This window comes from Physella acuta, unplaced genomic scaffold (genome assembly GCF_028476545.2).
Source record: "Physella acuta isolate Inbredline_101_S28 unplaced genomic scaffold, ASM2847654v3 ptg001693l, whole genome shotgun sequence".
Classification (NCBI taxonomy): Eukaryota; Metazoa; Mollusca; class Gastropoda; family Physidae; genus Physella; species Physella acuta.
Window position 1 is genome coordinate 112,825 of NW_026733206.1, and position 13,911 is coordinate 126,735.

General features: G+C 34.5%; 1 protein-coding gene across 2 annotated transcripts in view; it reads left to right on the forward strand.

Moving 5' to 3' along the window:
• Positions 1–13,911, forward strand: part of LOC131929919 (nucleoporin NUP188) — a 34,717-nt gene that overhangs the window by 1,351 nt on the left and 19,455 nt on the right. For both annotated transcript variants that reach the window (XM_059286308.1, XM_059286309.1), the window contains exons 2-26: positions 221–281; positions 507–580; positions 679–763; positions 1,114–1,194; positions 1,543–1,680; positions 1,781–1,837; positions 2,110–2,178; positions 2,757–2,891; positions 3,301–3,377; positions 3,884–3,976; positions 4,209–4,251; positions 4,380–4,625; positions 5,200–5,289; positions 5,425–5,490; positions 5,764–5,889; positions 6,633–6,771; positions 7,224–7,274; positions 7,921–8,040; positions 8,765–8,897; positions 9,245–9,332; positions 11,269–11,345; positions 11,991–12,105; positions 12,657–12,777; positions 12,963–13,035; positions 13,346–13,468. In XM_059286308.1, coding sequence (XP_059142291.1) covers positions 221–281; positions 507–580; positions 679–763; positions 1,114–1,194; positions 1,543–1,680; positions 1,781–1,837; positions 2,110–2,178; positions 2,757–2,891; positions 3,301–3,377; positions 3,884–3,976; positions 4,209–4,251; positions 4,380–4,625; positions 5,200–5,289; positions 5,425–5,490; positions 5,764–5,889; positions 6,633–6,771; positions 7,224–7,274; positions 7,921–8,040; positions 8,765–8,897; positions 9,245–9,332; positions 11,269–11,345; positions 11,991–12,105; positions 12,657–12,777; positions 12,963–13,035; positions 13,346–13,468 — 2,481 coding nt within the window. The remainder of the gene's footprint in view (positions 1–220; positions 282–506; positions 581–678; positions 764–1,113; positions 1,195–1,542; positions 1,681–1,780; positions 1,838–2,109; positions 2,179–2,756; positions 2,892–3,300; positions 3,378–3,883; positions 3,977–4,208; positions 4,252–4,379; positions 4,626–5,199; positions 5,290–5,424; positions 5,491–5,763; positions 5,890–6,632; positions 6,772–7,223; positions 7,275–7,920; positions 8,041–8,764; positions 8,898–9,244; positions 9,333–11,268; positions 11,346–11,990; positions 12,106–12,656; positions 12,778–12,962; positions 13,036–13,345; positions 13,469–13,911) is intronic.

Consider the following 13,911-nt stretch of genomic DNA (forward strand, 5'->3'; position numbering starts at 1 on the left):
GTAAATTATTTCGGTAGGCCTAGACTAGGCCCAATACAATTATTAGGCTAGTGGCCCTATAATATAATTATTAGGCCCTAATTAGTAATTGAATTACCGTCTAATCCTCAATAGTGGTTTGTGCATCAGCATGTAGGCCTGTATTTTGCTTTTCGTTTTAAAATTAGGAATTTAATTTGTATAAAAATAAAAACATGCGATGTTTTTCTTTTTAAATTAGCTTTGGTAACAGACAGCTGTGGCAGACTATCAGCATTATAAGCCATACTCTTCGACCTACGGTAAATAAATCATTTCTTATCGGCTGGAATGTCTTTAGTATTTTAGTCTCAGTTAAAATTATATAAAAAAAAAATAAGAATGGGCCATTTTATGATTAAGTTAAATTATAAGAGTATATTTTTGCCCGTAGTGTTTAACTTCACGGCCATATGTAATAAAATAAACTAATAGACCTACTTTTGGAACCAAGACGAAATTTAACATTTACATATTTTTATACTTAGGAGTATGTAGAGTCAGAACTGAAGAAAAACCAGGAGAAGCTGCTTCATGGAGTGTCCTATTACAAAAAACAAAGGTTAGATTGGCCTTTGGTTGACCTTGCTTTACTCACTGATAACTTGAGTTTTTCTTCCACCTGCTGAAAACTGACATTTAAAACTGCTCAACTTTCAGCACATCATCAGCAGACAGTCTCAAGAAAGACAAGAGGCTAAAAAAAGAGCAGCTTGAATTTGTCACCAAACTTAGTCAATTTTTGGTGTGTATAACTGGTTTTTACTGCTCATTTCTAATTTAGCTAACACTTAAGGTAGCACATTTTGGCCACTGTTTAAATTTTACTTAATTATACTTATATTTAAATAGAAACATAAGCTTCTTAAAATAGTAAATATTGTGTTAAATGTTAAATATAGATTAGAAAATGTTTATCTATTTATTATACAAAGTATAAATTATTATATATGGAAAAACATAACTATTCAAAATAACTTGGCCTTGGTTAACATTAAGTGCTCATGTAAACTATTATTTATTACTATGTGTAATAAAATAAAAATGCAGCAATATATTTTCATTAATTAAAAAAATAATTTTTTGTTTGTTTAGGGTTTAGATGAGCTACAAAGCTATGATTTGCTATGCTCTTATCTATTTACTGAGTACAGAGGTTCTCAAAAAGAACTCAGTGTAAGTAAATTAACACACTTAAGATGATTTGTTTTTTTATATATATGCTGTATTATAGACCTTAAATTTATAGGATATAATTTTAACTCTTTAATCCTAACTTTTTTTGTTCCTTTTGTAACATTGGGACTTCATTTTCTAAGATTTTAAATGCTTTACCATTTCCCATACTTCAATTCATTTTTTATATCTTTCTGATTCCTTTCAACTGGTAAAGCTTTCACTGAAGCTTGTTGTGAATTTACACTAGTAAACATAGAGGTTGTGTCTTCCTAAGCTTTATGTATTCCATCGCTTTATCCTTATATTAGTTATCCACACAACCCAAATAATTTTTTCCCTCTGCAGAACATATTTAGCCATGAGCGCCATTCACAGACATTGTTGTTAAAGATACAAGAATTTTATTACGAGGAACGACTGTATCTGCTGCGCTGTCTGAGGACTGTCCTGCAGAGCTGGCAGGGAGAGGAGAATGCATACAAGGTATGGGCAAAAATAAAGTGTATTTCAGTTCAGTTTCAATCAAATTGTTGACATAATATTTTAAAAAACTGAATGATTTGGGTTTTTTTTTTTTACTCAGGATGTGTTTGTGAACTTCATTAAATTATTACTTGATAATAATCATCTTGGGAAAAAGGTAAATTGTTTAATTACATTTTCTACTTGATTTTGATTACTATCTCCAGAATTAGTTATACAAATTAGAAAGAAAAGAAAATCAGCTATTTTTAGCTTTTACTAAAGTTTTCCTTATGAACATACTTCAGCACCAAATAATGCCTTTAACTTTAATGCTCATATCTAATGCTTTATTTGGCTTGTATACCACTAACCTGATACTTTCATATCTGATGCCATTTATTCCCTTTGTATACCATTAACTTACTATTCCTTGTCATCTCCCAACAGCTTGTTGAACAGTTTGATCATGTATGCACAGCTACCATACCTACTAAAGAAACAAATGGCCCACTGATGGTAGGTTTGTTTTCTGACGAGTTCTTTTTTGTTACTGTTGGGGGCCATGGTTAGGGCTATGTTACAAGCCATATCATAGGTTTGTTATGACCTGCTGGTGTTTTTATAAGTTCCAGTGTGTTGTTGGTAGGACCAGGACTAGAGTTCTAGCACTAGCAAATTTATAGCATTCTTATGACCTGCTGATGTTTTTACTCTAGCAATATCATGTCTTTATTACAAACTGCTGTTTTTGTAAGTTTTATTTTGTAATTGCCAGGGCTATATCAAAGCTTTGTTTTTGACCTGCTGTATTTTAAGAGTTCTCTTTTGTTTCAAGTTCTCTTTTGTTACAAGTTCTCTTTTTGTTAAAATTTCTCTTTTGTTTCAAGTTCTCTTTTGTTACAAGTTCTCTTTTTGTTAAAATTTCTCTTTTGTTACAAGTTCTCTTTTGTTACAAGTTCTCTTTTTTGTTAAAATTTCTCTTTTGTTACAAGTTCTCTTTTGTTACAAGTTCTCTTTTTGTTACAAGTTCTCTTTTTGTTACAAGTTCTCTTTTGTTACAAATCCTCTTTTGTTACAAGTTCTCTTTGTTACAGAATCGCCTGCAGGTGATGAGCTGGGCAGTCCAGAACCTGAAAGAACAGCAGGAGCTGCTAGAGTTGCTGGTCATCTTCTATCACTATTTTGAGATGGAGTTCCCAACCCTGCAAGATCTCTTCAGGAAGTTTAAGGTTTCTATTGAGTTTTTTACTGTTTGATTATATTTTATTATGCTGACTTTGTGTTAAATTGGGTTTGGCTTAAAATCTTTCAATTTTTTTTGCCTTATGAAATTGCATAGTAGGCTAGTCGAACAATATAAATTAAAAGTCCTTAAAATATCCTTTAGTAATCACAGCTATAATGGGTGCCATACAGGAATTTGTTAAAGTTAGTAAGCTCAGCATAGTACTAGTTTCATTGACATTTAAACTATACTACCAGCTCAATATTGTTCAACTTAGACTTAATTTTTAAAATTGGGCTACAACAGAATGCCTGTACAGATCCTATGAAATTTGGATTGTTTTACTATCTGTTTAGGCCTTCACAAAGTTTGGTAAATCTTTTTAATGTTGACACTGTTTTCTGCTTTCTTAGAACCAAAACTTTGGCTGGGGTCAGACTTTCAAACATTTGATTGATGTCCAGATGGAGAAACTGGTCACTAGAATTCGGTAATTACTTGTTCAATCTTTCCTTCATTTTTTGGGTCTGTAAAAACTTGGAGTCAATTCATTTTAACTAATAGTGGGACTCTTCATAATTTTAACTTTGAGTATATTTTGACACAAAAAAATTAAAATTGGGATTATTTAACATTCCAAGAGAAGCCATTTATTGGCAGAATTAAAAGCAAACTATTTTATTTACTCATGGACAACTAAAATAGTCATGATCAATTTTATCAGACTATATTTCAACTGACGATCAACATGAGGCTATATTTAATTTGATAATTGTATGAGACTATATTTAAACTTATGATTCACTTGAGACTATATAATTTGATGATTAGTATGAGTCTGTTTAAACTGATGATTAACTTGAGACTCCATATTTACTGATGATTAACCTGAATCAATATTTAGACAGAAAATTAGCATGATAATATATTTCACCAGTCTATATTTCAAGTGAGAATTAACATGGCATATTTTAACTGCTGATTACTGTTCCCCAGTTACCTTGAGATTTTGATCCTGCTGGTAGGGTTAGATGTTAAGAATGCTATGGACATGACCAGAGAGACAAGAGATAGTAACTATGCTAGCAGGTGGGATGTGTATATCAATCCAATTGCAACTATATTACAGCCTTTTACATTTTAAATATTCAAAAAAATTATACCCAATTTTTAAAAAAGAATAGTTGGAAATAACTAATGATTTTTTTCATAATTACTGTTAAATTTCTGTTTTATTATCTCAAAAGAACTGAGTAAATCTTTTTAAAAACCAAGTTGGTAAAGAAATAATAACATTTGTGTTAACATTTTTCCTTTTTAGTGCTCCAGACCATTTGATTCTAAGTCAAGTCAGCAATGTCACAGTAAGTACCATTGATTTCTCTCCTTGCCATTGATTTTTATAGTAGTTTGACTAAGCTTTTTGCTTAATTAAAATAATAAAAGATTTATTAATGCTTAAATTAAATTAGACATAAATATACTATTACAGGAAATGGATAAATTAATCTCACAACTTGGCTCTGAACCTGTGCATGGCCCCATTTTCATGGCCTGGTCGATACTGCTCTTCATCCATGGGGAGTTAAGTCAGACACATGTTGGATCAGGGGAAGGAATTGTGGAATCCTCCCAGACAGTCAACAAGTCTAGAAGGTTTGGGAACATGGGCATGCAGTTGGGAGCCTTGGATTACTTACATGAGCTGCTGGAATCTGAAACCTTTACTGGAAACTCTGTAAGCCTAACTCTAAACTTTTACCTGGAAATATGATCATTTTGTTTACCTGACAGTCTAAAATATCTCCTGGCATCCGCATTAAACATCAGTTCAGTCATAAAATTCAACCCTAGATGTTACTATGCTAAAGAGTTGATGCATTAAATCTTGTTTTAGTTGTTTGAAACTTTCATAAATACCTCTCTATTTTGCACACTTGAAATTTTAAAAAAATTGGTTAGAAAAAAAGTTTTATCTTAAGTTACCCCTTAAGTGCATTTAGTTACATTGCAGAAACGCAATTATACAACATTATTTTTAATATAGATGTCTTAAAGCATGTTGTTGTAAAATAGAATCATGATATTTCATTATGTAGGTAACATGTGTTTGTATGTTCATATGACTAATTTCTGAACTTTCAACCAGTCTAGAACTATTTCTTGTGTAAATAGGTCTAGGTAATGCCTAACTAATAAAATAAAAATCTTTTATTTCCTATCGATACTGATTATGAGACTAACCTAGTACTTGTATTCACTAAGCAGTTACATGTCCAGTTAAAACTGACCATTCAACTCTTTTGTTCCAGCATTTGGCCAAGACAGCTCACTGCATTGTGTACTCAGTCATCTCTGCCTTACTCTCCAACTTCCATGAAGATTCTTTTGGAAACACAGAGGTCAGGGGTCATAGAATTACATGTTTAATCTAGTAGTATGATGTTTGTGGAAATGTTTAACATTTTTGTATGGTTAATGCAGACATACGTGAAGGTATTTTTTTTTTATTTGAAACATCAATTTTTGTATTGCAGACTTTGTATAGGCTATGCTCTAGACTTATGACATGGGACTGTATAGCTGAATCGTTGTGGAACAAGGTAAATATGATTTGGTTAGGTGAAGTTTAATTGTTTCTTGAATTTTCTTGTGGTACATTTTTTATACATATATTTTACGTAAACTCTTTAAAAATAGGTGTGATGTTTTTAAGATATTCCAATTGCAAGTTGTAGAGCTGTGTTCTAAAATGTTTTTCATAATTAGACATTCTAAATTTAAGTTTTTGTTTAAAATTGCAAAGTAACATTTAGAATCAAATTCTAAAATGTTTGTATTGTAAACTGAGATGCCATACATTTTCAAACTTACAGACAGGAGAGTCTGAAGGTCTGGCCATATTATATGACTCTGCCAAGTCTCTGTTCCCTGTAGATTTCAGCTGCTTCATTCAGCTCAACATTTCACTTGCTAAAACTTCCACATCCAGTGCCCAGAAGGTGAGCCTAACAATTGTAGCCAGATACTTCTGTTGATCAACTGTACCCACTAATTCTTGTAGTGTGTGTGGAGGTGTTTTCATTTGGATGAAGGTTTTAGGTTGAATATTTGTCATTAGCATCAAGTTGTAATCTGCTAACCTAGAGTATCATTTTCTAAGTTTTTTTTTACCTGTAGTGCTGTCTAGGTTAGGATAGTGATTTAAAAAAGTAGTTTCCCTTTTGTGATTTAAAAAAGTAGTTTCCCTTTTTATACTTGAATAGTGATATTAAAAACAAAGACCATACATGTACATGCATGTATTCTACTGCAGTATTGTAGAATTTCTTGCATCTAAGATAAACCCGATATATTTTAAGTTCTGGTTATTTGACAAGTACAGACCTTATTTAAACAAGCCACTAGAAAGATGAGTATGAAGCCGTGAGTGGGACAATCTGGTGCTAGAGCCTTTCTGTGGCTGGCAGCTTGTGTACCCAGACAAACCCCAGAACAATATCCCTGGCAGTTTATATTAACATGTTTTACCAAGCTGGGAAGATCTGTGTGGGTAGGGGTTAGACTAACATCCTGGTACTCTAGGTTGGGGGTTGAACATGAGTTCAGCAACTTTATTTCATTAAAAAATATCAGAAAATTCAATCCCCATGTGTCCAGTGCACCAACATGGATAGACAATAAGAGTGGCAAAAAACATGTATGTACAGTTAGACATCATTATTATTTTTTATCTCTGTATCAGGTGAAGAAAAACCTCCACACCTTGGGCACCTTCACAGAACCACTGGACAACAACAGGTCCCAGGACTTGCAGATTGTCCATGGTACCAGTGACCAAAGGACATTTTTGTTGAAGAGAAACAAGCACCCTTTTTCTCACAGTAAACAATTTTACACACTTTTTTTTGTTTCAGTTTTTTTGGGAAATAAAGTAATGAATATTTGAAATATACTAAAGCATTTAATGTAATCAGAGCAATAATTTTGCTTTAGTTTTTTAATTAAGAAAATAATCATTGGAGAATAATACATTTTTTAAATATACTTGCAGCTACTGTAATTTTAAATATTAGTTTTTGTTGAAAAAAATTAATATTGAAGAATAAATAATGATTACTTGTAATAAAGTTACTACATACTTAAAATTGTATCTAGTTTTTACATATATTTTTGTTTCTAATTGAAAAAAAAAATATTATTTAAAAAAAAAAAATATCAATGATGCAGTCATTAACAACAAATTGAATTTAAATTCCTTTTGGTAACATTATTTTGGTAATTATTTTTTAAAACATTGTCCAAATTTATTTTGATGAATGTTATTTCATTTTAGGCAATTTTGTGATAGCATCAGGATGTCAGGGTGTAGTGATCAAGTCATCAGGTAGGTGCTGGACTACTTTCTCTGATATTTTATAGACTTGTGGTCATAAGTACTCAGCTTTATCATTTAGCAGTGGAATAAATGTTTAGATTACAAACTGCCTTTTGTTAGCAGTTTAAAATTTCTTCATCTGATCATTTAAGTCTAGCAGTTTAAATTATCTTTGTCTTGTTTCAAAAGTTGGCTTTTCCTTGTGTGTAAAAGCTAGCAGTATAAAATGTCTTCACCTAATGAGTAAAGTCTAGCAGTTTAAAATGTCTGCATCTGATCATTGAAGTCTAGCATTGAAAAATGTCTTCACCTGATCACTAGAGACTAGCTGTTTAATTATCTTTGTCTTGTTTCAATAGTTGGCTTGTCTTTGTGTGTAGTCTAGCAGTTTAAAATGTCTGCGCCTGATCATTATAGTCTAGCAGTTTAAATTATCTTTCTTGTTTCAAAAGTTGGCTCTTCCTTGTGTGTAGTCTAGCAGTTAAAAATGTCTCCATCTCATCAGTTAAATCTAGTTGTTTGTTTACATGATCCTCCAGCTATTGGTTAAAAATGTCTCCATCTCATCAGTAAAGTCTAGTTGTTTGTTTGTATTGGTTAAAAATGTCTCCATCTCATCAGTAAAGTCTAATTGTTTGTTTACATGATCCTCCAGCTATTGGTCGTAATGTGTGCACCAGTACTCACATCATCCAATGGGAGACAACCTACAATGGCTGGCAGTATTTGATGGGAGAGATCCAGGAACTTCTGGGCCAGGTTTCATATGGGGCAGGTGGGTCAAAGTTCAAATTAGTCTATTATAGTGGGAGGGCAGGTGGGTCAAAGTTCAAATTAGTCTATTATAGTGGGAGGGCAGGTGGGTCAAAGTTCAAATTAGTCTATTATAGTGGGAGGGCAGGTGGGTCAAAGTTCAAGTTAGTCTATTATAGTTGGAGGGCAGGTGAGTCAAAGTTCAAGTTAGTCTATTATAGTTGGAGGGCAGGTGGGTCAAAGTTCAAGTTAGTCTATTATAGTTGGAGGGCAGGTGAGTCAAAGTTCAAGTTAGTCTATTATAGTGGGAGGGCAGGTGGGTCAAAGTTCAAGTTAGTCTATTATAGTGGGTCAAAGTTCAAGCTAGCTGAGGAAAAAGAGGTGAGGGGGGAAGGGAAGAGGGCTCAAACAGAGCATGTAGATTGTTCAACTATGGTATCAGGAGTGAATGTTGACTACTGGGAAGAAGCTTAAGCAGTATAGTTGAGTAGTAGCTCAAATACTTAAACTCAAAGGTCTGGAGTTCAACCCCCTGGTTTGAGTCTTTTTTTTTTTTTCCACCCATCTGATACCAGATGAGGAAAGTGAAGTTGACAGGTCACTATTAAGCTGAAGTGAAAGCAACACATTCTACTTCACCTACAATAGGGACTTTGATCATCCCACATAGAATTTAGAGGGGATACTTTACTTTCTAAGATTGTATTCTAACCTTACTTTTGAAAATAAAATAAAAATGTTTTCAGGCATGGTGCAGACAGAACAAGTACTCAAGACAACCATGGTGATGAACCTAGTCAAGGAGATTGTCACCTTTGACCCGGAAGCAGTTTTTCAGTTCTCAGAGATCCTGCAGTTGGGTTACCAGTTAATTTTAAGGTGAAGGTCATTTCTAATCGCTATCTAACAGGACGGAATGGTCAGCGGTAGAGAGTTGGACTGCTAACCCGTATGTCTCAAGTTCGAATCCGGGTTTAAGTCAGTAGACCGTCCCTGAGTCCACCCAACTCTGATGGGTACCTAACTCACGTTAGGGAAAGTAAAGGCGGCTGGGCATAGTGCTGACCACACTATCTCTTCATATGCCGAGGTCACAGAAACAAGTGAACTCTACTTCACTTGCCCCATAGACCGTCAGGTTTGAAAGGGAAACTTATCTAACAGTACAGGAATTATTAAAAATTTTAACTACGGATCTTATGTTTATTTGTTCCCTTATTTTTCAGGTTTGCAGTTCTGACACCAAGTCCTCTGGAGCTACTGGCCCACACAGTTCACTGCTTGTCACTATCAGTACCCAAGTTTTACCAGGAGGTAAATTGGTTTCACAATTCCTTGCAGTCAATTGAAAATTTGTTTCACAATTCCTGGCAGTCAACTGAAAATTTGTTTCACAATTCCTTGCAGTCAACTGAAAATTTGTTTCACAATTCCTTGCAGTCAACTGAAAATTTGTTTCACAATTCCCAGCAGTCAATTGAAAATTTGTTTCACAATTCCCAGCAGTCAATTGAAAATTGGTTTCACAATTCCTTGCAGTCAACTGAAAATTGGTTTCACAATTCCTTGCAGTCAACTGAAAATTTGTTTCACAATTCCTTGCAGTCAACTGAAAATTTGTTTCACAATTCCTTGCAGTCAACTGAAAATTTGTTTCACAATTCCTTGCAGTCAACTGAAAATTTGTTTCACAATTCCTGGCAGTCAAGTGAAAATTGGTTTCACAATTCCTGGCAGTCAACTGAAATTTTGTTTCACAATTCCTGGCAGTCAACTGAAAATTGGTTTCACAATTCCTTGCAGTCAAGTGAAAATTGGTTTCACAATTCCTGGCAGTCAACTGAAAATTTGTTTCACAATTCCTTGCAGTCAACTGAAAATTTGTTTCACAATTCCTTGCAGTCAACTGAAAATTTGTTTCACAATTCCTTGCAGTCAACTGAAAATTTGTTTCACAATTCCTGGCAGTCAACTGAAATTTTGTTTCACAATTCCCAGCAGTCAATTGAAAAATTTGTTTCACGATTCCTTGCAGTCAACTGAAAATTGGTTTCACAATTCCTGGCAGTCAACTGAAATTTTGTTTCACAATTCCCAGCAGTCAATTGAAAAATTTGTTTCACGATTCCTTGCAGTCAACTGAAAATTTGTTTCACAATTCCTTGCAGTCAACTGAAAATTGGTTTCACAATTCCTTGCTGTCAAATGAAAATTGGTTTCACAATTCCTTGCAGTCAACTGAAAATTGGTTTCACAATTCCTGGCAGTCAACTGAAATTTTGTTTCACAATTCCTTGCTGTCAACTGAAAATTTGTTTCACAATTCCTTGCAGTCAACTGAAAATTGGTTTCACAATTCCTTGTAGTCAACTGAAAATTGGTTTCACAATTCCTTGCAGTCAACTGAAAATTGGTTTCACAATTCCTGGCAGTCAACTGAAATTTTGTTTCACAATTCCCAGCAGTCAATTGAAAAATTTGTTTCACGATTCCTTGCAGTCAACTGAAAATTGGTTTCACAATTCCTGGCAGTCAACTGAAATTTTGTTTCACAATTCCCAGCAGTCAATTGAAAAATTTGTTTCACGATTCCTTGCAGTCAACTGAAAATTTGTTTCACAATTCCTTGCAGTCAACTGAAAATTTGTTTCACAATTCCTTGCAGTCAACTGAAAATTGGTTTCACAATTCCTGGCAGTCAACTGAAATTTTGTTTCACAATTCCCAGCAGTCAATTGAAAAATTTGTTTCACGATTCCTTGCAGTCAACTGAAAATTTGTTTCACAATTTCTTGCAGTCAACTGAAAATTGGTTTCACAATTCCTTGCAGTCAACTGAAAATTTGTTTCACAATTCCTTGCAGTCAACTGAAAATTTGTTTCACAATTCCTTGCAGTTAACTGAAATTAAATAAGATATAAAATTTTAAGTTGCTGTTTTTGTCACGTAGTTATTTATATGCAGTGGAATTTTTATTTCCTTCAAATGTCTATAATTCCATTTGTCGGTGATGTAACTTTTTCCAGTAAGTGACCAACATTTTTTTCCATTCTGTGTTGCAGTTGCTATAAGTGCATCCACCTTATGTATCTTGCCAAACATTTTCAGTGTCAAGGATTTAAAAAAATTATATTAATTTCTATCTTAAAACTGACATTCTGCCCGTTAAAATATATCCGAGGTTATACTTAATATTTCTGTATGTGCTAGTTCACTAATAATTGACATTAAATCTCCACCATTTTACAGGTCTCACACCACTTGAAGCAGACTGGTTTTCTCCCTTTCATGACAATCAACATAAAAAATGTCACAGATGCAATGAGGTAAGTGTACCATGTCTTCTGTGGATGTCTACACACTGGCAATGTTGAACAATGTTGGCCTTGTTTCAACTGTGGCCATGTTGATGGCTTCATTTCTGCCTGGCCATATTCATCCTTTGTGACCTCCTACACCTTGTAGTGAAAAACTCTTTGCGGCTTCATATACTCCCCCGGCCTTGCTAAACTTTGTTGTCCTTATCTCAACTCTAGTATAATATTTAGAAACTTTATTACTAGTCAAAATATAATGGTGTCCCCTGTGCATATTTTGATATGCTTGTTATTTGTGTAGACAATTGTGAAACATCTCTACATAATACAGGTAAAAAATTATCAGCTTTAAAGCCATCCTTTGCTAGCGCATCTAGTTGCTAGTATCTTGCTAGCTTTAGTGTCATCAAAATTATCAGCTTTAAAGCCATCCGTTGCTAGCTCATCTAGTTGCTAGTATCTTGCTAGCTTTAGTGTCATCAAAATTATCAGCTTTAAAGCCATCCGTTGCTAGCGCTTCTAGTTGTTAGTATCTTGCTAGTTTTAATATCAAAATAATCAGGTTTAGATTTTTAACCCCTTGATGTCTAACACATATGTAGCTTATATTTATATGTGTTCTAGCGTGTTACCTTTAGTATGTTGATCCCACAGTGGTGATGGTGTGAACCAAGGCTTGTACGGGTGTGTCCTGACCACTACGGAATGTGCTCAGGGTGTGTACGTGGTCACCATTGCTGCCCTGGATCTGGTCACTAACTTAATAAAGGTATGTTTTTTTTTTACAATGTTATTTTTGAGATGGTCAAACCAGGTTATATGTGAATCTCTCTATGGCTCTAGCCTGTACCTAGATACAATACATTCTATCTTTCCTGCCTTCAGAACAATTAGGTGACTGTCACTTCTTTAAGTTATGCTGGTTTAACTTGGATACTCAATCTAAATGGTCTTCGACAAGTGTGCCCAAACATAATGCCCCCCCCCCCCCCCCTTTTGACCGCTGATGTTGTGTCTGACAAAAGATAAAACACAATATAGGACTAGACAAAAGAAGGGGGCAGTGATAAAATGGGCCACTAAATGGCCCCTGACCACTCTACCCCTGATAAAATGGCCCACAATCAAATGGCCCCTCACCATTTTACCCTTAACAAAACAGCCCACACACCAGTGGGCAGCAATAACTACATCTGACAAAATAACCCCCCTACAAAAAATCCTCCCCCAAACTGCAGTTCCACTGACAAACAGGCCCACATCAAAATGATCCCCAATTACTCCACCCCTAATAACAGACCTTATCACCTGTCCCCACAGTTTTCCCCCAACCAGAAAGATGAGAGGGACCACACAGCAAGTCTGCTGTTTATTCTGAGGGAGGTGTTTCCTCGCTACCAGAAGTGGAGATATGCAGACGTCTCACAAAGGAAAGTTATTGGTAACACTGACATTGTTTTCTTTTTTATATATTTAATTTTCCTTACTCTTTTGACTGGGGCCAGTATTAATCTGAAAGAAATATTTGATGTGTATAGTTTTGTGATCTTATGCCAGATTTTAAAAAATTGTTCTGGCATTATTTTGAAATTTGATACTATTCTGAATGCAACTTTCTTCTTTCAGGTCAAAAGTGTTTGAACTTGTTTCACACAATTCTCAACTTCATAAAGAAACCCAACACTGTTCCTGATGTACAGTAAGTATGACTTAAGTTCAAAGTTTCTTGTGAACTTTGATCTCAGAAAGGTCAACATGAATAACAAATCATATGCCATTACTAAAAGTAAAGGGCCTTTATTATTATTGTTAACCCTTATTTGAAGATTCTCATCAGCTTTTTAAAATGTATACATTTTTATTAATTATTTTAGTTTAATTTTGTGTGTTAAAAACATCGTAAAACTTACTCTAAATTAAAGTAATTCTAAAATAATTTCCATTTCACTTTGTTAAGTCTTGTATACTAGCTTGTCGTACACTAAAGTTTGTACACGTGTACATGACAGGTGTCCCAGTCTACAGGAGACGTGTGTCTTTGGGCTGCTGTACACTGAGGCAGGCCGGGCTCTACTGGAGATTATCTCCACGGGGGTGGACAATGTCCAGATGTCATTAGCACAGCAAGCAAGGTTTGTAGAACATTAGGAGTTTGTTGACATTTGAATGACAAAGTTCAGTACCATCACCTACACGACAATGCTTATGTTTGTAAACATTCACATAATACCAATACAGTGTTAATATTAACCACCACAACTGATTGACTTTATCATATTTTATATATTTTATATTTATCATATTACAAACACTGACATAATTACCACATGACCACCAAGCTTATAACCCCACACTAAGAGATTCCCTGGACAGACAGATGGCCACCCATACCATGGTACCAATGACATGACCCCCCCACCCCATGCCATGACCCAATGCCAGATCCCCACCCATACCATGACCCCAATGTCACTTTAAAGATCATGACCCCAATTACAGATACTTTCCCCCTCCCCTATACCATGACTCAATTGATTGGTGACCACCTATCCTTGACCCCAATAACAAATGCCCA